This window comes from Benincasa hispida, chromosome 8 (genome assembly GCF_009727055.1).
Source record: "Benincasa hispida cultivar B227 chromosome 8, ASM972705v1, whole genome shotgun sequence".
Classification (NCBI taxonomy): Eukaryota; Viridiplantae; Streptophyta; class Magnoliopsida; order Cucurbitales; family Cucurbitaceae; genus Benincasa; species Benincasa hispida.
The window spans coordinates 48,760,726-48,785,932 of record NC_052356.1 but is presented as its reverse complement, the minus strand read 5'-3'; the positions used below and the strand labels follow the sequence as shown (position 1 = coordinate 48,785,932).

Below are 25,207 nucleotides of genomic sequence, written 5' to 3'. Positions count from 1 at the left end.
TATATGAGATGGAAAAATCATGTGCTATCATTCTTGTTTTTGTTTTTGTTTCTTTAAAAAATATAGAATCACAACAATTCATAGATTCATAAATCAATGAAATGTACAAAAGGAAGGAGGAGGAACATTAGCCATTGACAAAGTTAAAAGGGAATTACCATAACTTTTTTGATTAATTTGGAAAATGAATTGAATTTGTGTACAATTTTGAGAGTATATATAAAAATAAATTAAAAACAAACAACAAATTATACAGAAAATAGTAAATGCACTAACATAACCAAACTATTATGCATGCCATAAATAATTCAATTTTCTTCTTTGCTTTCATTATTTTGATCCACATATGCTTTCTATATATTGTACTTAACCTAATAATAATCATAATTAAAAAAAATCTCACCAAAATCTAAAAGCTGAAGAACATAATGCATTTCACAATTCACATAGGGCTCTTTATTAATTACCACCACCACAACCATACATCAACTCCTTTACCAGCATTACACAGTAGTAGAATATTCTCTTTTCCAAAGTTAAAAATTTAATTTAAGAAGTTCTGGAGCCATAATATTGAAATAACCCCATGTTTAAATCCAAGAGATTGAGCAAAAAAATCAAACCAAAAACAAGCTACAAACAAACTCACCATGTTACTGAAAATAAGAACCACGACATTGACTTAAGCATAGAATGGGCAATTTGTAATTGGATAAAGGGATTAAAAAAGAGATGCGTAGCTTCGAACTAACCGAGAGGGTGAGATCAGACTTCAGAGAGAGAGAGAGAGAGGTGCTCCTCACTCCTCAATCATGCCCGTCTTTAAGACTCCCTTCAATGACTACTCCATCAAGTTTAGCCCCTTCTATGAATCTCGCATCGCCGTTGCCACCGCTCAAAATTTAGAAATCATTGGCAATGGTCGCCTTCACGTCCTTGATCTCAATCCCGTCGGTCCCATATCCGAGCACATTTCCTTTGACGTCGCCGATGGAGTCTATGATGTCTCTTGGTCCTAATCTCATGACTCCCTTCTCGTTGCTGCCATCGTCGATGGCTCTATCAAGCTTTACAACCTCGCTTTTCCCCCCACATCTAATCCCATTCGTTCCTTCCACAAACATACTCGCGAGGTTCACTCTACTGACTACAACCCCATTCATTCGACTTCTTTTTTACTTCCTCTTGGGACAATACCACCAAGCTTTGGACCCTAGACTGCCCCACCAGTGTCAGAACATTCAAAGAGCATGCCTATTGCATCTATTCCTCCGTCCTGAACCCTCGTCACAGTGATGTCTTTGCTTCCACCTCTGGCGATTGCACCGTTCGCATTTGGGATGTGCGAGAACCAGGCTCCACTATGGAGAGACCCACGACCAGAAGAGACCCAAACGTGATGGAGACTGACGAAGGATGACAGACAACCATGGATGGATGACAGACATCCTGATTCGCATGACCAACGAGAGATAGGGTTTTGGTAAGAGAGAAATGAAAGGGTTTGGGTAGGAGAGATAGGCGCAAGAGTTGGAAAATGAAAGGGATTTTTTTAATAAAGTAAGAAAAATAAATAAATTAGACTTTTAATGTTGGTTTAAAATCGACATTAAAGCCCATCTTCAATGTCGGTTTAAAACCAACATCAAAGATCCATTTTTTTTTTGTTTAAAACCGACATTATACATTTGATTTCACTTTTTTCAACCGACATTAAAGCCCAAAATTATTATAGTGGTGAAAGACTGTAGCAATGCTTGTCTATGGTTGTTGCAATGCTTGTCTATAAGTTAATTAACCGCGTCTAACTGCCTAAGAAGATAAGAGATGGAACACACTAAAGAAAAGTATGCATTGTCCCTAGAGATAGGCACAATCTTATGCTCGACGCAACTTACATTATAGAGATATAGTCATGTGGCTGACCACCGAGAGGTGTGCGATGCGTTAGTACGACGAGCTGGGATTACTTGAGTGATTTAATATAATAAACATTACTGTGCGTTAACAGTTGTTGTGTATCTACCAATTCTCATCGCAAGTCTTCTATTACTCTATCTGTTTAGTTAGGAGTAGGAGTAGTGTGTATATCCATTAAACTTCTTCTTTTTACTTTTATTCATCACCTCAAACGCATTACTTCACAAGCATTATTGAGTGATAAGTCCTTGTGTTTGACCTCGAATTACCCAGAAACTTGCATTTTCGTTATACTTGGCGAGAAGGCAAGAAAACTTGTTATAGGAACGCATGGTCATTTCACACTAGATTAACACATTTTCATTCTAATGCATGACCTCCGATGCATGGGCATAAATGCATAGCTTAAGCATGTCCAACGCATGATTGCGTGCAATAACATCATCACCTGTTCCTTTTATAAATCCACCAAGTTTTTAGCGCCATTGTAGGGGACTTGGCAGCTAATGCTTTGTTAAGTTTTGTGTTTTCGTAGGCACCCTTTTAATCTTCGGCATATTGTAGCTTGTGCGACCAAGCTACAAACAATATTTGAAGTATAGGCGACGTGTCGAAAGTTGATATTGACCCCGAGATAGAAAGTTTATCTGTCGCTTGAGCTGGAAGCAGTCTTAAGCGCATATCATCTATCATGCATCCAACAATTGCTGAAGCTCCAATGATCAGGGCGAGTCCCCTGACCCAAGTAGTTGAGAGTTATCTCCTGCATGGGAGACTCCTTGCGGTGACAATACTCCAACTCCTCTAGGGACGTCTTTTATTCTATCTTTACGTTTCTTTCTTAATTTAGTTTATTATTTTTATTTATTGTTATTTTGGATATGTGGTTGCTTCCTTGGTTGTGGTGCGTTTGCTCCTTGTAGGTGTGATAATAACTCTCCTCGGTGCGCAGTTACAACGGAAGAATCCTCTACACCCTTCAACGCATGACCTTAATCGGATGAATTCCAACGCATTGTCGCATGCGTTATTCTACTTAAGGTTCTTTTCTTATTATTTTTTATGCATTATCCTTTTTGAAATTCTTCTTGTTCGATTGTGTTCTTTTGCGATGTTTATATGATGGTATGTATAGTTCATTGCATCTTCTAACTAATCAACGCAAGACATTCTTTACTTTTATCAGCTTATTCAAATTTTGAAAGTCTTAAGTTTTATTTTGTTCAAACATTTATTATCGCATTCTTGTAATTTTGTTTTTAGCATTGTGGTGAGAACGCTGCCAACCTCTAAGTTTGGGGGTGGCAGTGGTCTCAGAGAATTGCATTCATTGTAGTGCGATCATTTGAAAAAAAAAAGCTAGTTTTTGAGAATAATAACTCCACTGTCAACGCAATGGGGAAACCCATGTTGATAAGAGTTAAGTTGTGAAAGGAATTTGCTCGAAGTTGGATGCTCACATGACATACGTGGGGGCAAGCCAAAACTAAGCAAGTCGCCATGATCAGCACATTAGCACAACTCCTCTGTCCAATGCAAGCCAAATCAAACGAGACAAGAGTTGAGTTGAATATGGAATGTAACCGAAGTTGGATGCTGCATGACACACGTGGGGGTAAGCCAAAATAAAGGGCATAACCAGGTTCAACGCCGCATTTGAATAAGTCATCTCAAAGTTTTGAAGTATTTTGACGAACACATTCTCAAAAGCTAAACGCAAAATTGCGGTGAATGAATAAAAAGTTTTTGAGCAAAGGCTTACCAGGTTTAAACTTAGAAAAGATCTTTTTGAAGAAGCAGCCAAAGTGGAGGAAAGCATTACGGTGATGGTCAGAGGCGTGTGTAAATTATATTCTGAGAAGTTGGTCATCACAAATAAATATCGGAAGGTGAGTTAAGAATTTCTTGAGTATAACACATGCTTGAGGACAAGCATGATTCTATGTTTGGGGGTGTCAGAGCTCAGAGTTGGTTAACGGAGCTGTCATCAGAGGTGGTTGTCAGAACCCGGAGTTGATTGTCGAAGTTATCATCAGAGGTGGTTGTTGGAGTCTGGAATTAGTTCTTGGAGTGTAACAGTGGTCGATGGGTGGAGCCACTGAAAACAAGGAAAGAAGGGAGAGTTGAAGTGAGTTTAGATGAGTTGGTAAAATATACAACTCAACTCCACCCAACATTTAAAGTTGATGGACCAAACAATGAATTGATTTATTATACCAACTCAATTCAACTCATGTTGGTGAGTCAAACACCCCCTTTAAGTTATATTTTGTCGCTATTTTTGTAATTTTGATTGATTTTATATGGTATAATAAAAATGTTGATTTATCTCTTATGTCATTGTCAGATGCACAAATATATGAAAATATTGATGAAAATATCGGCATGTGGACGGAATTTTAATACTACGTTTATAAATAAAGTTGAAATATAATATACCCCTTCAAAAAAATTAAAAATTTAATATCCATCACCACACATAGTTGAGTTAGAAAAGATAATAATATGACCCACTAGAATATTTATAGGACTACGGGCTTCAACTTTATGGATAAAATGATAATGAATGAACTTTTTTTAGGGAAAAAAATGAAATGAGATTTTTTCTAACTAAAAAGAAATAGTACAAGTGGGATAGACGAAGAAAAATAAAATAATGAATCTAACACGATATACAAATATCAAACACGATGTCGTAACATGATTATTGAAAAACAGAATAACGTAATATCAAATAATAAACGTATAGATAGTAAGACATAGGGATTGATAACCCTATTTGGTGCAATATCACCTACGTCTAGAGTAGGGATTTGTGCTTGGTGGAAAGAAACTTCACCATATAAAGTGTTTAGCAATTACAATGATATACTCATCTGATAGACTTACTCTTTAGAGATTTATGTACAACTTACTCATTAGTTTCAAGTTAGGCTCCCTCTCTATGTTTGAGTTCCCCTATTTTCCACAATAGTGTTTCTCAAAGCTTTGTATGAAATCCATTATATACAGCGTACTAAAGCTCCTCGTAAATGTGAGATTCTCTCACCTTCATAAGCAAGATTTTCCTAAGCTTTGATTGAGTTCTCAATAATACAACATCAAAAAATTATCCCAAATTCTGTATATGATTTGCTATACACTCACACAATCCAACCTAAGCCTAAATGATGATTGGGACAAGCCCACAACAGGAAAAATAAAAAGGTTTTAATCGTAATACATGAAAGTTGAGACTTAAACAATCCCTAAGCTCAAAACTCTCAATGCACACTTTTTAATAAGGAGGTTAACCCTAAAATTAAATAAGGCCATGACTAGCTTTGAGAATATCTTCAAGGAACGAATAGATCAGGAAAAAAAAAAAAAGGTAAGCTACCAAATCTACAAAATCATACCAACAGATAAGGAAAAAAATATTATGCACAATCTTTTAGTTGTCACAAACAATGTCTTGTCATCTTACATGACATGTTGCATGCAAAACATGTTGCTCAAGATAGGAACAAATATGCAATACATGTATCAACAATAACAAAAGAAACTACAGGAAGAATCTACACGAAATGAAACATATTGCTGACACAAAATACAAGACCTGTTGTGAATTATGTTTCTCATGTTTTGCTTGTCATAAAATCAATCAATCATGCTACAAAAATAGTGGAGATTCTAATTACTGACCTAATGAGAAGAAGTATATGTTAATTACCAGTAATCTATGTTAAATAACTTTTAAAAAAAAATATATTGACATTTAGGGAAATAAGAAAAATCAATATCCATTCTCCATTGTTGTAATACTAATAATTCATTACATCTGCGAATACACCCCGAGGAAACTATAAAGATGTTTTTGCAACATAAAGTAGATTAGAAGATAAATTACAATGGGTGGCAATTGGAACATGCTATATTGTAGGTGTGTCACCCATATTTGTCCTAAATAATAAGTTGATAGAGAGAGAGGAAAGTGGCAATTGACAATTTGGCATACGACTGTTGATGGAGGTAAGCAACAGGAGTATGGAGCTATAGCTAGCAACAGATGGTGCGAAGCAGTGTTAGTCGGTGAAAGAGAGATGTTGGGGGAGGGAGGGACGGGGACAGATAGAGAGAGAGAGGCGACCAATAAATGATGATCGACGACCAGACGTGTGGTGGTTGACGAACGTATGTGGAAGGGAGATGGAGCGGTAGTCAATGACAGATGGTGTGGAGGAGTTCTGGTTGGTGAAAGAGAGACATGGGAGGGGGGATCTGCAAAGGAGAAGAAGATCATTTTTTTTTCTAAAAAAAAAAAACTAATTGTATCATTACAAAGTATATCAACTAATTCAAGTGTATCCTTATCAAGTTCATCAACACTATATGAATCAAGTATATCAACAGTATACCATTCAAGTGTATCAACATTATAAAAGAGTGCATCATTTGCAAGTTTATAAATAATATATTAGTCAAGTGTATCTTTATCAAGTATATCAGTTAAGTGTATCAACTTTATCCACAGTTTATCAATCAAGTACATCATTATCAAGTATATGAGTCAAAAGCTCATCATTATCAAGTATATTTTAGTTAAGTATATCAATTGTATATCAATAATATATGAAATGTATCATGTGCATCAAAGTGTATATCAATAGTGAAGACATTTACAACATAATACATTTTTTATATGTGGAATAGACTTCATTATTGTAAATAAGAAACATGTGGACAATGAGCGTGATTAATATATTTTGTTTTTCCCTTTCTCAAGTGCATCCAATATTCAAATTCCACAGCCACATAATGTCGAACTCAAAGTAGTCATTATTATTATTATAATAATAATAAAAAAAGATATTTCTGCATAATTAAACAAACATTACAGCTTTTTCTAAATAAAATATAAGACTTTCAGTATTTATCTTGTGCTTTTATATGGTTTAAAATTTCAAGCAAAAATTACTAAAAAAGAAATCAAGGGGGAAATTCGTTAAACTATTAATATAATTCATTGTTTTCTTATTCATACAAGATAATACGGATTTAACACCAACATTGGTGAGATGATTTTACTATAAACCCAATATTTTTCGTAAATATATATTATAATCCTAACCACGTGATAATCAGTTATTTTTATACAAATTTGATCAATAATTTATTTTTCCCTATATTTTGCGTTCCAATTATATATAATTTAGCCTCTACAATTATAATTAATCAAAACAACTTAATTAGTCAAAGCATTATAACAAGAAAAAAGAGCATATCTCAATTGGCATCCCTATGTACTAAGAATTAAGAGTTTTGTAGTTAAGTCCATATCTCCTTATAAAAACAAAAAAAAAACAAAAAAAAAAAAAAAAAAAAAAAAAAAAAAAAAAAAAAAAAAAAAAAAAAAAAAAAAAAAAAAAAAAAAACAAAAAAAAAAACAAAAAAAAAAACAAAAAAACAAAAAATGAAAAACAAAAACAAAAAACAAAAAAAAGAAAACATGATAACCATTTGAGCTACTTTGAACTTAAAAACAAATACACAATATTTTGTCAAAATAAAAAATGATTATCATATATTATTTTTATGGAGAGTTAAAATACAACAATCAGATTCAAAGTATTAGTATATATAGCACATTGTTAGCGAATTTATAGATATAGTAATTTCAAATTTTAAAATCTATCGGTGATTAGACTATATCAGCATTGATAGGAATTTATCAACGAATGAATATATTTCTTTTAAAGTGTTGATAAGCATAACTACTAATTTTAAAAGTGATACTTATTATAATTACCCTAATTAGAAGACAAAATATTGTCAGCATAATTTTATTCGTCAAGACACTGCATCTTTAACAATATATCAAGTTCAAATCTTCACCCAAATGTTTGTTAATTAAAGTTAAATAATAATAATAATGTGTTTTGAATACCGCAACTAAAAATTTTGTAGGTATTTATTTTATTATTATCAACTTTTTATTGTAAAAGGTGGTATAAAATTAAAAAGCAAGAATAGTTCTTCACTTCTGTTGTCTACATTGTCAAAATCTAAATTATAGTCACCAGGAATCTCCTATTGACTAATACCACCAGGAGTAAATATCTTTCTTTATTAATTTTCATCATCAATTATTTCTTTCACATAAAAAAAGAAGTCGACGTTTCAAAACCGTGAGATGAGATACTATAATCTCAGATCCCTTTAACTATGTCAAGTAAATGAATTGTTGCAAATGTGAGTGGATTGTTCGGTGACATATCCAGAGTAAGTACTTTTCCAAGGACTGATTATTGCGAGTACAAACAATCGGAAATTGTTACAATAGTCTAGGCTGCACTTAATCTAATACCTTTTTTTATCTAATAAAAGTAAAATGAAAAAAAAAGTTGTCACTTCTCATATTTTTAATGGATGCAATTTGGATTGCAGAAAAGATAATTCCAACTATTTTTTTTTTTCACAAACGACAATAGAAATTTGAACTTTCGACTTCAAGAAAAAAATATGTCAAATGATAATACACTAGGCTTATTTTGACAAATGTAGCTTCATATTTAGATTTATTTAAAAGAAGTTTATTCAATATAATCCTCACATCATATGGGTGATGCATGATCAAAATAAACTTAAATAAATATTTTTGAAAACTTCAATCTTTCTCTAGTATAAAATTTAATTTTCTCTTATTTATATCATAGTATATAAAACCACATACTGTTTTTTATTATTAACACATGCTACATATTAATTAATCAAGTTAGGCCCGTTTTGACAATTTAATTAAAAATTAGAACACATATAGCCTAATTAAAACTTAAAATTTTACTACTGCATTATGGATGGAAGACAATTACATAGTACATTAAATAAATTTTTTAACCCATCCATCTCTCCAAGATTTTCGATCACGTAATAGAAAAACTCAGTCTCACAATTATACACATTGGATTAAATTTCCAATGACATATAGACATTTACATTGATTTTTTTTTTACATTTTTATGGTTCCACATTGACATGATATGTGAACTGACATTTACAATATATCGTAAGAAAATCTATCAATTAGAAAACATAAGAAACCAAATGCCATTATGATAAATATAATATACATTATAAATATGCAACTAATCAAAACACTTTATGGGAGAACATGTACACTTTGGCAAGTGAAAAATAGATGAAACACAGATAGAGCACTTGCTAGAAATAATGTTACTGACAATAATAAAGACAAGAGGTAAAAAAAGAATAAGGAGAGGGAAAAGACAAAGAAACTTGTTGACCTTGTTCTATGCAGTCACACCTATGTTTGGGTGGCTTAGTACCCAAGTGAAAAGAGATCCACTAGATTGTAATTCAATTTTACAATATTCACTGCAACTAAGATTATACAATCTCAGTTTACACATAACTAAATACTAGTAAGCAAGTTGGACTCCCCCTAACTCTGGTACTACTTCAAATGAGTCTGCAGATTCAGGCTCCCCCTAAATCTGATGCTACTGTAATGATCTTAACCCCTTTTCACCTATTAGTTGAAAGTACAAACAACCTGCACTTTGCCAAAACTCGACAATAGAATCGCTTGGACAGACCAAGCTTTAAAACTGTAGAATACCTTCTTTTCTTCTCGCGATATAACATTTACAACCACTGGTACTTCTAAATGGAAACCAAAAAGCCAAAGGAAAAACCCATAAACAAAAAGACGGCCTAACCTCAAGCCTTCCATCGGTTCAACACTAAATACAAAAGCGCAAAAGACAAGAAAATCACCCGTAAGGAAACTACACAAATAAGGAAAGGATTACCTCATCAAATCTTCCACCAATAAAGCTAGAGAAAAACATCCAACATAATAAAAAAATATTATTAGCCAACCAAAACCATAAAAGCTCCCCATTTGGCATAATGTTTTCTTTTATTGGCAAACCATCCAATCACACTTAGGCGAAGAAGAAAAACATTTCATAGTAAACAGAAACCACACTAATACAGCCCGAGCAAAACCAACAAACTAACCATCAGGAAAACAAAATAGCTAAAAAACACAAAAACATTCATCAGCCCAAATAAACCAATCTCTCCCTTTTTCAAAGAAGAAAATCAAGCAGACCACAAAGCCTAAGAAGTAGAAGCATCAGCTGAACGTGGAAGCGAAAAACTTAAGAGACGAACCAATGCATCAATTTTAGCTCGATGATCAGTAAAATTACAAATAACGATACTCAAAATACGTGATTCAAACTATAAAATACGAAAGATGCGAGTCCCAAGCTCAATAGGAATCAATAAACCACCCTCGGGAACCTGCATATCCTCAGGAAGAGGAATGTCTGAAGCCTTGTGAGGATGGTTGTTAATCACAATGTCAGGGACATGAGAACCTTGAAAATCTTGTAACTCAGATTTAGAATCTTGGGGTCAAGACCAGGAGCATTATTCAGACCAATAATAGTAGGGCACTGAGACAGCAAGATACCAAAAAATAGTCTTGGTAAACAAATAGGAAGCTTGAGAACAAAGAAGTAAAGATGTCAAAGAAATTGATTATACACAAACACAAAAAAAAAAAAAAAAAACATACAAGTAGACAGGGTCCCGATCTGATATAGAAGACTGGCTAGAGAGGGAGAAAGACTTGACCCATGAGTCAAAGGATATCAACTTGCATCACCAATTCTAAATAGAATAAAAAATTTCACACTAAGGGCAGAAGTAGACAATTGACCAGACTAAGGTCACTCTGAGCTAGTACCACCAGTAAGCTCAGTAACAAAATTTTCAACTGAGGAATGAAGCACACTAAGAGAAGGAGAATCATCACGACCAAGATATGCGTTGATGATAGCAAGGGAAATTGAATAACAGGGTCCTCGAATACTGACCTTCTAATAATCAAAACTACTAGGACCGTTGAAGTTAGAAGAAAGATTAACGATCAACTCCCTCGTCAATTGAGGATAAAAGGCCCTGAGGTCCATAATAGTCTCGAGAAGTCCAGCACATTAGATAAAATCCATAATTTCTAAGTAGTACTTGTTCTAATCAGACAACTTTCTCATATGTAATACACTACTGAACCACATACTTTCATTTCTAAACATTGTCCTCTCTATGAAAGGATATCCCATTAAGAGGAACAACAGGAACATTAGGAGGAATTTTATGACGACTAACTCTCATGCGAGGCTTGTCCCAAACAACAACAATATCATGTTTGGAGCTTGAGTCATGGTGTTGTTTAGAGGGTTTAGAGTCAAATTCTGAAACCTTCTTTTTAGAGAAGGTTTCTTTTGAACAAGTACAAGGAGAGAGACTACAATCAATAGACACATTCACAGAGGCACTATTCTTTATCTTTCCCAACTAAGCAAGAGGAATATTATCATAAGAACAAATGGACATAGTCCCCTTGGATGAACTAAAGACATACAGATTGACTAGCAACAAAATCAGTAAAAGGGGATGAATGCTTAGCCTAAACACCAGAAATGGGAGCAAATGTATCTGGAGAAGAAACACACGGACTATGTATAGAGAGATCAACAGAATCCCACAAATTAAGAAGAATATTAGTAGCATCTGGTAAAACATTAGAGTCTTTCTCAATGGCAGAATATTATCATAAGAACAAATGGACATAGTCCCCTTGGATGAACTAAAGACATATAGATTGACTAGGAACAAAATCAGTAAAAGGGGACGAATGCTTAGCCTAAACACCATAAATGGGAGCAAATGTATCTAGAGAAGAAACACACGGACTATGTATAGAGAGATCAACAGAATCCCACAAATTAAGAAGAATATTAGTAGCATCTGGTAAAACATTAGAGTCTTTCTCAATGGCAGCATAGGGAATGAGAATAGAACATGATTCAACATAAAGATTAATGGAAACATTTTTCAGTATCAGCAAGAGCAACAACATGAGAGGAAGTAGCAAAATCTTTAGAGACCATATTAATATTTATATCCACAGACTGATAAGAAAAAATGGCTCCAGGAACAGTCGTGATAGGAACAATAGTTTCAATATCAAAAGATTAAGTGGCAATAGAAACCATCTTACCTTCCTCAATAACAATACCTGAGGGGGACTTGGCAGCAACAACAGGCTCACCCACAATAGCAGAGGGATGAAAAACAATATTGTCTTTTACCTGACCAATCACAGCCTTCGAGGTAGAGACATCCATAAACATAGAGGCAATCATATTGGACTCAAGAGGCACAATCGAAGGAGGATCAATTTCACGCTTTGATAGGGAAGAGTACTAACCTTAGACACATCATCACCAACATTTTTCACAATTGTGCCATCCCAGAGAACCATAGAAATGGGCTAATAACAAGATGCTTAGATTGATTAGTACCACCAACATGCATGGAGTGAAGAATATCGTTATCATTAGAGTTTATTGCTCCTTGAGAAGGGAGATCCGAATGAGGTGAGTCCAAGCGAGATCGCTTGGCAGAGGTTTTTTCAACAGAGACATTAGGAATGTCTGCTCTAAATGAAGAAACATTAGGACTGACATATTGTTTTTAATTAATTTTTTTCTTTGTATGCACCATTTTCTTACCCGAGGTATGAGTACCACCATGAATATTCACCATGACCCACTACTGAAGTAGAAAAAAATCTAGAGAGGTAGTGGCACAAAACGTGATCCGAAAAAAAAAGACAAAACCAACACCACAATCGTTTGAAAAGATGAACTACTAACAGAGAGAGAGGAATTTGAATTTAAAGGGAAAACAACATTTACTGATAGATAATAAGAAGGAATTATGGGCTGACAAAATCTTAAATTTGACCCTAAACTCTGCACTTACCAAAATAGCTATTAGTTGCTATAAATCAATTTTGCAAAGCCCAAGAGCAGCTTACAAGGATTCAAGCTAGACAACATCCAACGGTTTGGTGAAGATATTAGCAATTTGTTTATCTGTACTAACATGTTCAAGAGATATGACCTTAGACTCATTAGTTCTCTTATGAAGTAATGTCTGATATCAATGTGCTTTGTTCGACCATGACATGTTGTCGCAATACAAGGTCATGAAGTCCTGTGTGACATCATACTTCTAAGCATTTATTTCATCCACAAAAAATAGGTGAAATTGTACCAATGACTATATATTTAGCTTCCACAATAAACAATGATATACAATTTGTCTTTTTGCTGAACCATGATATAAGATTGCTTCCTAGGAAGAAACAACCTCTGGAGGTGCTTTTTCTATCTTCAGAATTACCAGCCTAGTCGGCATCACAATAACCCACAAGAGCCCCATTAGTATTAAAGGAATGAAGAAATCTATAGACCATGATAGCCTGATGTACTTAAGAATCTGTTTAATACATGTCACATGACTTGCCTTTAGGTTAGCCTGGTATCTTGCACAAATCCCTACAACATAGGCAATATTTGGTTGACTAGCAGTCGGATAAAGAAGACTCTCTATTATGCTTCTGTACAAGCTCTCATCAACATTTGCAGCATTAGATTCTTTAGCAATTTTAACATGAGTGGGAGGTAGAGTACATTTGGGGTTAGCCTTTTCGAGGCTAAATTTTTTAAGCATGTATCTAGCATACTTAACTTGAGATATCCTATAAGATAGTTGCTTACTTGAAATCAAAGGAAATATGTCAGCTCTCCTACCATACTGATATCAAATTCTACTTTAGTTGATCCACAAACTGATTCACCAAGGTCTGTGACTATCTTCCAAACATGATGTCATCAACATATATTTGAGTAATTTATGAAATCTCCGTCCGACCTCTTCATGAACAAGGTTTTGTCTGAGTTACCTTATGAATACCCACATGTTGAGGACAAGAAGGATCAGTGAAACCTTTGGGATGTTCAACATAAACTTCTTTATTCAAATAACCATTCAGAAATGCGCTCTTTACATCCATATGATACAATTTGAACTTCAATAAGCAAGAAACACTAAGTAAAAGACGAATAGCTTCCAACCGAGCAATTGGAGCAAAGGTCTCATTAAGATCAACGCCTTCAACCTGATGCATCCTTGAGCAATAAGGCAAGCCTTATTATGAGTTACAATTCCTTGTTCATTAGATTTATTTTTAAAAAAATTCATTTTGTTCCAATGACATTTGCATACCTAGATGAGGAACCAATTCCCAAACCTCATTTCGTTCAAACTGACTTCATTTCTCATGCATCACATTCATCCAAAATTCATCATTCCGAGCCTCATTGATGTTCTTAAGCTCGATGGGAGAGGTGAAACAGATGTCCACAATGGTTTGAGATAGTCCACTTTCTCCTTTTTACGATACACATGTATTTAACTCACTAATTATATTACTTAGAGGATGATTCTTTTGAACAAGACTAGATATTGGAATCTTTATGCTCTTAATGTCTTCTAGTTCAGAGTTATTACTTTTACTGATATTGTTGTAGGAAGAAATAGGGGGACTTGTCATTGAACAGGGTGTATCATGAGGAAAAACATCTTGATCTTCATCTTTTCCATGCAGATGATCATAATTGTGCAAGTCATCAATAATTACATTGATGGATTACATCACCTTACGAGTGCGCTTGTTAAAAATGCGATAAAAATGATTGCTAGAGGAATATCTAAGAATGATTCCTTCATCTATTTTGGCATCCTATTTCGTTCTAACATCACGATTAGTGAGAATATAACAAATACTTCCAAAGACATGAAAGTACTTAACTTCTTACCATGATAAGACCCGATCCTTATAATTTGCACCTCCTGTTCTTATTGAAGTTGAAGACATAGCGTCTGAAGAACTGGAAATATGTCTAATTTTTCTCAGATAAAACGTACCTACAAATATCGAGAGAAATCATCAAAACAGACAAAAGCATTATATTTACCCCATAAACTTTCCACTTGTATAGGCCCCATCAAATCCATGTGAGTAATTTCAACACACGATTGGTCATACAAACAAGTACTTTCCTATGAGAAACTCTGACTTGCCTTCCAGCTTGATAGTCACTATACACAAGCCATCTCCAGACAAGGATGGTATCCCAAGAATGGCCTTTTTGAACACTGCCCTTTTAACAGAACGAAGATTAATATGACCTAATGATTTATGCGAGATTATTGCATCATTGTTTTGAGTTGTGTGATCTCAGAACCAACATTAGAAAACTAGATATAGTAGTTGTCAGGTGAATGCTTACCTATTATGATAGTCACATTATCTGCGTTGGTCACTGTTACCTCTAAAAAATAGTTATTATTCTTAGCTTAATTTAGGCTCGTTAATGAATTTTATGTGTTTATTTTCTTATTTTGTAGGTATCATGTATCGAGAAGGTAGAACCAAGAAATCGGAGTCAAACGAGACTGATTTGAAGCAATTTGGAGGTGATTTGAGCTGCCAAGCTCCAAAGCAGTGAAAATTACGAAATTGCCACTACACTATCATAGCGTTGCAACGCTCTACCTTGACGCTCTAAAGCAGAATGTCCAGTGTTGCAACTCTGCTTTACAGCATCACGACGCTGCAAACTTTGATGCATAGACACGGTTAGCGCACACGCATGTGAGCGTTGCCATGCTGTTTTCAGCATTGCGATGCTGTAATCTTTCCTATAAATACTCCCCTTCGTCTTTAGGTCAAAATATGCCAAATTTGAGAGGCCAAATTGGTGGAGGCCTAAGTAAAACTCATTTCTTCGTCCATTCCCTTCAATTTTTGGTATCTTTAGGTTAGTTTCGCTTTTTATTTTGGGTTGTAATCAATGGAACGGATGTGTATCTCAGATGTGAATTGAAAGGTAATCTCTATCTAGTTTCTTTGAGCAAGAGCCGTGTGTTTAATTTCTTGAAGGTTTCTTAATTAACTTAACTGCAATCTTGTGAATTCTTTGGATGGATTCGTTTCAATATCAATAGAGTTTTGATAAATTCTTCTGACAAATTAATTTATTGAAATTCTTGTTTGCAAAATCTTTCTAGCCTATGCATCATTGATTGATTTAGTTGCACATATTAGGATTGCATGTATAGTGTCTAGATTTTTTCTAGTCAAACTCATGTATGCCTTAATATAATCTTTCCAAATAAATCATGCTACAAGATATGGCTTTCCGGCTTGTTGTATGCCTTAACAATTGAATTTTTTCTTAATGCTTTTCAATTTTAACTTGGATGTCACTAAGAAGGAAGAGTTGTAAATTGAATTAGGGCTGTTTTGGTTTAATCAAAATTGACTAATTGGGCTATTAGAATTTCTAATAGGTTGAGGAATTGACAGATTCAGCGTAATTAATTGGTGCCTAATGAAAGAAATTGCATAGGAACTCTCTCTTGCTCTAGAAATTAGATAGACTCCTTTCATAGATTGCATTTACCCATTTTATTTCAATTTAGCATATATTATCTCTTCCATACCAAAACCCCAATTTATCACTCTAGTTAGAAAATTAACTCAACGAAACCAATATCGCTTCTTTGTGGATCGACCTATAGTTACCACTGTTGCTACGTTTTAGTAGTAATAGAAGTAGTTCAATATTTACAAATTTTTTTTGTTTCAATTTGGAGTCAATTAATGATGTCAATTCTCCATCCTATCAGTCACCAAGCACTTGTCCTTTGAGAAATTCACAGAAAGACCCTAATGGCATAGTTAACTTGATGAAGTTTGCAGTTAATCCTTCAACAAGAATAACATTTTCTATCGCAAGAAGTCCATGATACATCAATTGACCTCTACTAAGAACTTTTTTTGTTGCTCTATTTTCAAAGGTAACATGACCAAAACCACAGAGTTGAATATTTTTAAAAGAAGATTTTACACCTTTTATGTGTCTTGAGTAGCCACTGTTGAATTACCAGTCCTCTTTAGAAGAGGCACGAAGAGAAGCAAAAGCAACTTGATACCTAGTATCCGATTGAGGATGACTTTTCTTCACCATCTACTCCATTTTCTTTTTATGAACATAAAGACCATGGGTAAGATTCCTGGGATGATTCCATCAAAGAGAGTCACCAAGTCTCCTATTTAATCGATAATAGTAAGTTGGAATATGACTTTCCTTTCCCCTGTAGTGATAAATCTATCTATTTTTCACAAACTGGTTGAGAGAGTTTGATGTTCTTTCATTGGCTTTGGTCATTGGGGCAAACATTGAAGTATCTTTAGCAGGAATAAATGTTTTCTTTATAGAGGGAGGATTCTCCATTGTAGAGAAGATTTTCAGAATTGTTGAATCCAATGCCACGTTTATAAAAAAAAAAAAAAAATCGTTCTTGAAGACAATTTTGTTAAGATCATTTGAGCTAAAGTTGAGCATTCGAAAAGATTTTGACATAGTTTCAAGATCAGTTTTAGCATCTTGTAATTATTTTTTCAATTCAAATATGGTGCTTAACAGACAATAGTTATCTTCAATGAGTTTCTCAATTTTCTTCTTTTGAACAACCAAAGCTCTTAAGTCTTTCGTCCACATCTGGTAAACTTTTTGATAAGATAACTTGTCACTCGAGATAGTAACTTTGGCAAACTAGAGATTTGAGTTAGAATCATCATTGCAAGAAGGTTTATAGTCTATAGGGTCATCAAGTGAACGACTACCAACTAACGCACACACTTTGTCTTCTGACTCACTACTAGAATTTGTTTCCTCATCAGAAAAGGTAGTTGAATATCCCTTCTTTTGCCTTCTTAGAAAGTTTGGACACCCTGCCTAAAAATGCTCAAACCCCCCACATTCACAGCATGTGAAGTTTCTTTCTCGAACTTCTTAACCACCACTACCTCCTTTATCACTTTCAATCTTCTTGACTGATTGATTTGTAACCTTGATACATAGTTATTGTTGGTGTTATTCATGTCTTTGACATGGGGAAGGGACAGGGCGAAGGAGACAACATAGAGGCCTCGAGAGCTAGAGCGCTTGTCTAATCATTTGAGAGCTTTATTAAATTGTTTTGCTAAAATAGATATAGATTATGCTAGGTTTTCATCAGAATCATTGATTTTGCTTGATGAGACATCATCATTCATTGAAGACTGAAAAGCAATTCCTTTGTGTTTGCTAAAATTAATATAGATTCTGCTAGGTTTTCATTAGAATCATCGATTTTGCTTGTATGAGCCATCATCATTCATTGAAGATCGGAAAGCAATTCCTTTGTGTTTGCTAAAATTGATATAGATTCTGTTAGGTTTTAATCAGAATCATTGATTTTTCTTGACGAGTCATCATCATTCGTTGAAGACTACAAAGCAATTCCTTTGTGTTTTTTTTTTCCAACTTTATCATCAAAAGTCATCTCAAATGTTCGAAGAGATCCAAATAGTCCATCAACTTTCATGGTGCTAATATCTTGAGCCTCTTCTATAGCAGTACTCTTCATATTAAAATCTTTTAGGTAACAAATATAACACTTTGCAAACAAGCTTTCCTTTAGTATTTTTTTCTCCAAAAGCAAAAGATTCATTCGCAATATCAAGAAACTGGACATTAAAATTGCAACATTCTCATCATCACGCATTTTAAGGGATTTGAATTGGGTTATCAAGAGTTTCAACCTCGACATCTTTATTATTGATGTTCCTTCATGAGTCACATCAAGCATCACCCAAGCTTCTTTAGCAAAAACACAAGTACTGATTAACTTGAAAATGTTTTGATCAATATCATTGAAGATTTCATTTATAGCTCGCGAGTTTCCTAGAGAGGCTTGATCCTCATCCTCAATCCAGTCTTTTTTTAGGCTTTCGACTGGTAACACCATCTTTGTCAGTAACTCTTGGATGTGATCATCCATTAAGTATTGTCTTCCAGGACTTGTTGTTAACAGATTTAAGGAATGCAATCATTCAGGCCTTTCAATATGTGTAGTTTGTTCCATCTAGGACTAAAGAGCGTCTTTAGATCCAACTTCCTTGATGGACTCCATTGAGAACTCAATGCACAAGTAGTCAACCGGCTCTGATAGCAATTGAAAAATAGATGAAAGACATATAGAGCACTTGCTAGAAATAATATTACTGACAATAATAAAGACAAGAGGTAAAAGAGAATAAGGAGAGAGAAAAGACACATAAACTTGTTGACCCAGTTCTGTGCAACCACACCAACTTCTAGGAGGCTTTGTGCCTAGATGAAAAGAGATCCACTAGATTGTAGTTCATATTTACAACATTCACTTCAACTAAGATTACACAATCTCAGTTTACACATAACTGAATACTAGCGAGCAAGTTAGGCTTCCTCTAACTCTGATATTGCTTCAGATGAGTCTGCAGATTCAGTCTCCCCCTAAATCTAAAGCCACTGCAATGACATCACCCCCTTTTCACCTGCTAATTGAAAGCATGAACAACCAGCACTTCGCCAAAGCTCGACGATAGAATGGCTTGGACAGACTAAGCTTCAAAACTGCAGAACATCTTCTTTTCTTCTCGTGATATAACACTTAAAACCACTAAGAGTTCTGAATGAAAACCAAACATCCAATGAAAAAAACCCAAAATTAAAAAGACGGCTTAATCTCAAGCCTACCATCGAATCAACACTAAATACAAAAACACAAAAGGCAAGAAAACCACTCGAAAGGTAAACAACACAAACAAAGAAAAAAAATCACCTCAGCAAATCTTCCACTGATAATAATAATTAAAAAAAAAAAACAGACTCGAGATCTGTCAATAAAGCTAAAGATAAAACATCCAACCGAATTAAAGAAAATATTATCAGCCAATCCAAAACCATACCAACTGGTAATTGGAGCTTTAGATCAAAACTCTTCTCGAGTGACAACCATGCTTTGATTACTTTAAATCTAGCTGCTTTAATATAATTTTATCCTCTTCCCCCTTCGTTTTGGCTTATCTATAACCTTCTCCCCTCTTTCTCTTTTGGTTATTGTCTTTGTACTTTCTGGTTTATTAATAATATGAGGCGAGGAGATGATGAGGGTGCTACAATTGTGCCATTCTAGCTAGGATAATCAGGTGCACTTGCTGACCTGTTTGGTTGTATTTTTCTCAAATAAAAAATGGTAATTTTTTACAAAGCGTAACTTGTTTATTTATAAATTTAAATATTTATTGAATTTTTTGTTTTTTTAATTTTTTTTAAAATATCCATCAACATCCATATTTTCTTTTTGATATTTTCATCCACATATTCATAAAAAAGAGATATCTACATCGACATTTTAAACTTCATCATCTCATTTGTACTGTCTGCGCTCATATATATATATATATAAATATAAATTGTCATGAATGATGATAACTTGTTAGTATCACAAAGAACAAGTGAGGAGGAGGCTCAAATCAGAGGCAAGGATTCGGAGGAATTTGTAGCAAAAATCTGCAAAATAACTCACTAACGTGAGAAAAAAAAATTGGTATGGCCGATGAATTTCCAGCCGGGACCATCTTCTCGCCGGCGGCCACCAATTCCTCGCCGTGTTCCATCGGCAACTGCACCTTCTTGATTGATTCAACCATTCCATCGGCTTCTAATTGGAACCAAAATTTTCTGTTAGTTCATCATCACATTCCAATTCTTTTTCTATCGTCATTATAAAAAATATATAAAAATTGGTTTTTTTTTTTTTTTTTTTTTTTTTTTTTTTTTCTTTTAATTGGCAGTGGAGCAAATGATGGACAAAGAGTTGACAGCACTTTAATGGTGGATTCAATGACGGGCACAAAATTAAATTATGATCACCAAGAAATTACTAGTGGATCCGAGAAGCAACAAAATCCTTACATTTTCAAGTTCTCCGATGATCACGATTCTTTGTTTTTTATGGAACAACCTTATAATCAAACCCCTCCAAGGTTTTACGATAATAATGTCACAACTACAAGCCAAGGGTTACCAATGCCTTTCCCTTTTGAAACCATTTCCATTGGGTATACTCCAACGTTGTTGCCAAGTTCATTGGATCAACCAAAACAATTTCTTGTCAACAACCGGACCATTAATAATAGTTGTTCCTTAACAAATTCAGAGGAGTTGTCTTGTCGCCCTATGTTTCAAACCCACTTGTTACATCCTCCACCCCTCAATTTCTCCAATGGAATTAGACCCAAATGCCTAACCAAGGTAAGAATTTAAATTATTTGCTAGTTTACTCTCATGATCTTCACTATTGTAGAAAAATATTAAAATTTTTATTTTAGATTTTATGTTTATTTCTCTTCATTTTCATTTCTCTATTATGGGTTTCACTATTATTAATGAAACAATTAAATTTTGTCAATTTTTTTAAAAAACAAAACAAGGTTTGATAATCTATTTTTTCTTTTTTTTTTTTTAAAAAAAAATCAAAACTTGACTTGATTTCTGAAAACATAAGTAGAAATTGCATTTTTTTTTTTTTTTGTTGCTGCTGCCCTTTAGCTTATGTTGTAATAGATTTTTCTTGTCTTTTGCAAGCTTTTCTCTAGCTTTCATCTTGTACTTCATTATGGATTTGAGGTGTGATGAAGGTGTTATGGATATATTAATTTAGTTGCAATGTCCAGATGCACCTATTGATACTTCTTCTTCATTAGTTTCTTGTTGAAAAAGTAGAAGTTGAATAATAAAACATAAAAGAAGAAAGTAATATTTATCCGCTTATAAGAAAATAATGGTTATCAAACCTATTTGGTTGAACAAAATTTCAGCTTATGGGTTGTGACAAAGTTGAAGATTGGAATAGGGTTGAGAGGCAAAACGAAAGTAAAGAAATTGCAATAATCAAAAGGCCAAGAAGTGACAATATGCCATCCCCATTACCCACTTTTAAGGTGCATTACATAATACATTTACATTCCATCAAACTTTTTGGCTATACAGTGAGCTTTGCCCTAATTCAAAATGATTTTTTTTTTTCAAAGGTTCGAAAAGAGAAACTTGGCGACAAGATCACAGCCCTTCAACAACTTGTTTCCCCTTTTGGAAAGGTGAAATTTTGAATCTTGGACTATATTTTATATTTGACAATATTATATAATAGGGAAAGTAATAGTACTGAATATTTGTTGTGGTACGAATTAGAAGTAATAACAAGAGTTTGGTTAAATTACCACTTTAATCCTTCCCCTTCTAAATCTACAATTGTATTAGACACATAATCGTATAGTCAAGTTCTATAGAGGATAATAATATTCTATAAGTCTGTGTACTAAGATGAAATTAAAAATTGTTTGAATAACCCAACTTTGGATACAAAATTTAAAGTTTTGAGCCATATTAAAACAGTTTCTTCTTCGTAACTGTAAAAATACTGGGAATAAATGTACATATTAACTTGAAAGATGAAAAAAATAAAAAAAAAATAGGATAAAATATATATGTGGGGTTTTAAAGTTTTAATTTAGTTTCCTATTTGATCCTTTGAGTTTTTGAAAACTAGAACTACTGCTCCTTAAAGCTTAAATTTAGTTTCCATTTCATTATTGCAGTTTAAAAAATAAATACACGTTTGGTCCTCTAGGTTTTGATTTCATTATTGGTTATTGAACTTTAAAATTGTATTCATTTAGTTCCTGAGTATATTAGCTGACTTAATAAAATGATAATGGTCATTTAGCATATGCTAACTAGACTTTGTTAATCTATAATTAGGAAGCAATTAAATATCTATATCAAACATGAGGGATCAATCAGAAATCAAATATCAAGGACCAAAAGTATTAGTGTTAGAAACTCAAGAATAAGTTGGGATCAGTACGAGATTACTCTCTCTAATATAGTAATTTGTTATTGATATCACATTCTAGACGGATACTGCATCAGTTCTACATGAAGCAATTGAGTACATCAAGTTTCTTCACGACCAAATTCGTGTAAGTTCTCATTGACTTCGTCGTTCCTTAAACCAAGATTAAACAAGAACATAAATTTGGGAATATTTTCGAATAAAAGAAAATGAGTCTAACTTATCTATTCATATAGCAAAATTTCATTATCTATCAATGATAGTCCGCGATAGGACGTGATAGATGCAGTTTATCATTGATAGACAGTGATATTTTGCTATTACTTGAAAATATTTTTAGTAGTTTTACGATTTAAAATAATTACCCTAAATTTAGATACACTTAATATTTATTATTATTATTATTATGCAGGTTTTGAGTACTCCATATATGGAAATTGTAGACCACAATCAAGAGCCAAAGGTAAAGAAAAGAACAATATTTTTCTATATATATACTAAGAAGAGAACATGGATTTTGTTGTTTCAACATGTTCTAAAAAATTAAGATGGCAAGCAGATCATAATTAAGGAAGAATTGAAGGATCGCAAGAAGGAGAATACGAAAGAAGATCTAAGAAGTAGAGGACTTTGTCTGGTGACAGTTCCAAGTACAGTTGCATTTGCAAATGGCAATATACTTGATTTCTGGTCTCCCACATTTGGAGCAACTTTTAGATAATGTAATGGAACTAACATTTTTCTCAACTATATTTAAGCTTACATGAAAAAGATGGCAGCCAAATTGGGGATGTGATGCTTTAATTTAACTACCGATCAAGAAAATTGGTATACATATTATATGTTTTTAGATTGTAACCTCAGTTTTAAAGATGGGCTTTTGTGTTGGGCCAGCTACAAAATAATTTAACCTAACTTTAACTAGTATGATTTTGTATCTATTGATGAGGGTCGTCATAGGTTGCTATTGTTGGAAGCGTTGATGAGTCCACTCTAAAATTTACTCTTAAACTCACAAACTTTGAAGAGAAGAAACTTGTTCTCTTACCAAACTCAAGAATGCACAAAAGAAGAATATTGTTCTCCTGAAACTCAATTTCTTCCCAACTTTAATTTGCTTCTATTAATTTTTTACTTCAACTTGATTACAAAGAAGGGAAATAATCTTTTATATAATATTCAAGAGACATTTAATTTCCTAAAAGACAAAATAAATAAGTACATGTATGTATGTACATGTACCTAGAAGTGCATGTATCTAAACATTAGAAATTCATTGAAAATGTATCCGAGAATGTAATTTTTATTTTGTATCTAGCTTAATTTCTAACCGCCATCACTATGTAATTTATGTTAACAATTGGGTTCAATCCATAAAGTTGACATTCTTAGGACTTAATATATTTTATGAGTTTCTTTGGCATCCATGATTGATCTTGAGATCTCAAAATCTTTTAAGACCAATGATAAGGCCAAAGTCTACATCTTGGGAAGTTTGTCTGAAGTCTTGACAAAGAAATATGAGAACATGGTCTCTGCTTATGAAATCATGAGTTCATGCGAGAGATGTTTGGACAAAAATCCACTCATTTCAAGCATGAAGCTCTAAAAAAAATCTTCAATTCACATATGAAAGAAGGAACCCCAGTTCGGGAACATGTTCTTGATATGATGGTTCAATTTAACATTGCTAAGATGAAAGGAGGTGTCATAGATGAATCCAATCAGGTCAGCTTTATTTTGGAATTTCGTTCGAAAAGTTTCCTACATTTATGTAGTAACACTGTCATGAACACGATAAACTACAACCTAATAGCTCTTCTCAATGAACTTCAAACTTATCAGTCCTTAATGAAAAATAAAGGATATGTAGGAAAGGTAAATGTTGCCTCAAGAAACATCCAAAAGGGTCAAACCTTTGAGTGTAAGAATAGAGTTTCTTTCTCTAGCTCTAAGAACTTGAAGAAGAAGAAGAGTGGTAAGGGGGTTAAAATTGCCCTTGCTGCCTCCAAAAAGAAAAGGGAAAAGGCCAATGTTGCAAAGGAAACTTATTTCCATTACAACCAGGATGGGTACTAGAAGCGAAATTACCCCAAGTACTTGACTGAGAAAATGAAAGCTAAAGAAAGTAAATCTGATTTATTTGTCTTATAAACTTGTTTTGTGGAGAATGATGATTTTTCCTAGATAATTGATTCACGAGCCACTGTCCATGTTTGTTCTTCTTTATAGGGAAATTGTTTCTGATAGCACCGAAAATGTGCTATTTTTCTTTCCTTAATTTGGGATTGTTAGGCTATTTAATTAGTTTAATTGATGTTTTTATAGGTCTTGAGCGCACAGGAGGTTGAATATGACATTTTGTGCGAAAAGACAATTAAACGGCTAAGTTTGGAGCTAAATTGCACAAAAAGGAAAAGAAGATCGAGAAATTACCATTATGCCCCTAGTCGGAGCATTGCAACACCCAAAGGAGCGTTGCACAATGCTCAAAGGCAGTAGCCTTACATTTTCGCGAAGACAAGGCAGTGTAGCATTGCAATACTACGACCTTTGATGGAGGCACGGT

General features: G+C 33.7%; 1 protein-coding gene and 1 pseudogene across 1 annotated transcript; both read left to right on the top strand.

Moving 5' to 3' along the window:
- Window positions 1-812: 812 nt before the first annotated feature.
- Window positions 813-1,420, top strand: LOC120084098 (annotated as a pseudogene).
- Window positions 1,421-20,330: 18,910 nt separating this feature from the next.
- Window positions 20,331-23,359, top strand: LOC120084097 (transcription factor bHLH112-like). The gene is made up of 7 exons (XM_039039998.1): window positions 20,331-20,464; window positions 20,576-21,035; window positions 21,602-21,724; window positions 21,815-21,880; window positions 22,700-22,765; window positions 23,051-23,101; window positions 23,198-23,359. The coding sequence occupies exons 1-7, from the start codon at window positions 20,331-20,333 to the stop codon at window positions 23,357-23,359; spliced, it is 1,062 nt and encodes a 353-aa protein (XP_038895926.1).
- Window positions 23,360-25,207: the final 1,848 nt, after the last annotated feature.

Excerpts from the sequence above, each read along its gene's own strand:
- LOC120084097 (XM_039039998.1), top strand. The coding sequence starts at position 20,331 with ATGGCCGATGAATTTCCAGCCGGGACCATCTTCTCGCCGGCGGCCACC. Across the intron at positions 21,725-21,814 it reads CCCCATTACCCACTTTTAAG|GTTCGAAAAGAGAAACTTGG; the intron begins GTGCATTACATA and ends TTTTTTTCAAAG. Across the intron at positions 22,766-23,050 it reads TTCTTCACGACCAAATTCGT|GTTTTGAGTACTCCATATAT; the intron begins GTAAGTTCTCAT and ends ATTATTATGCAG.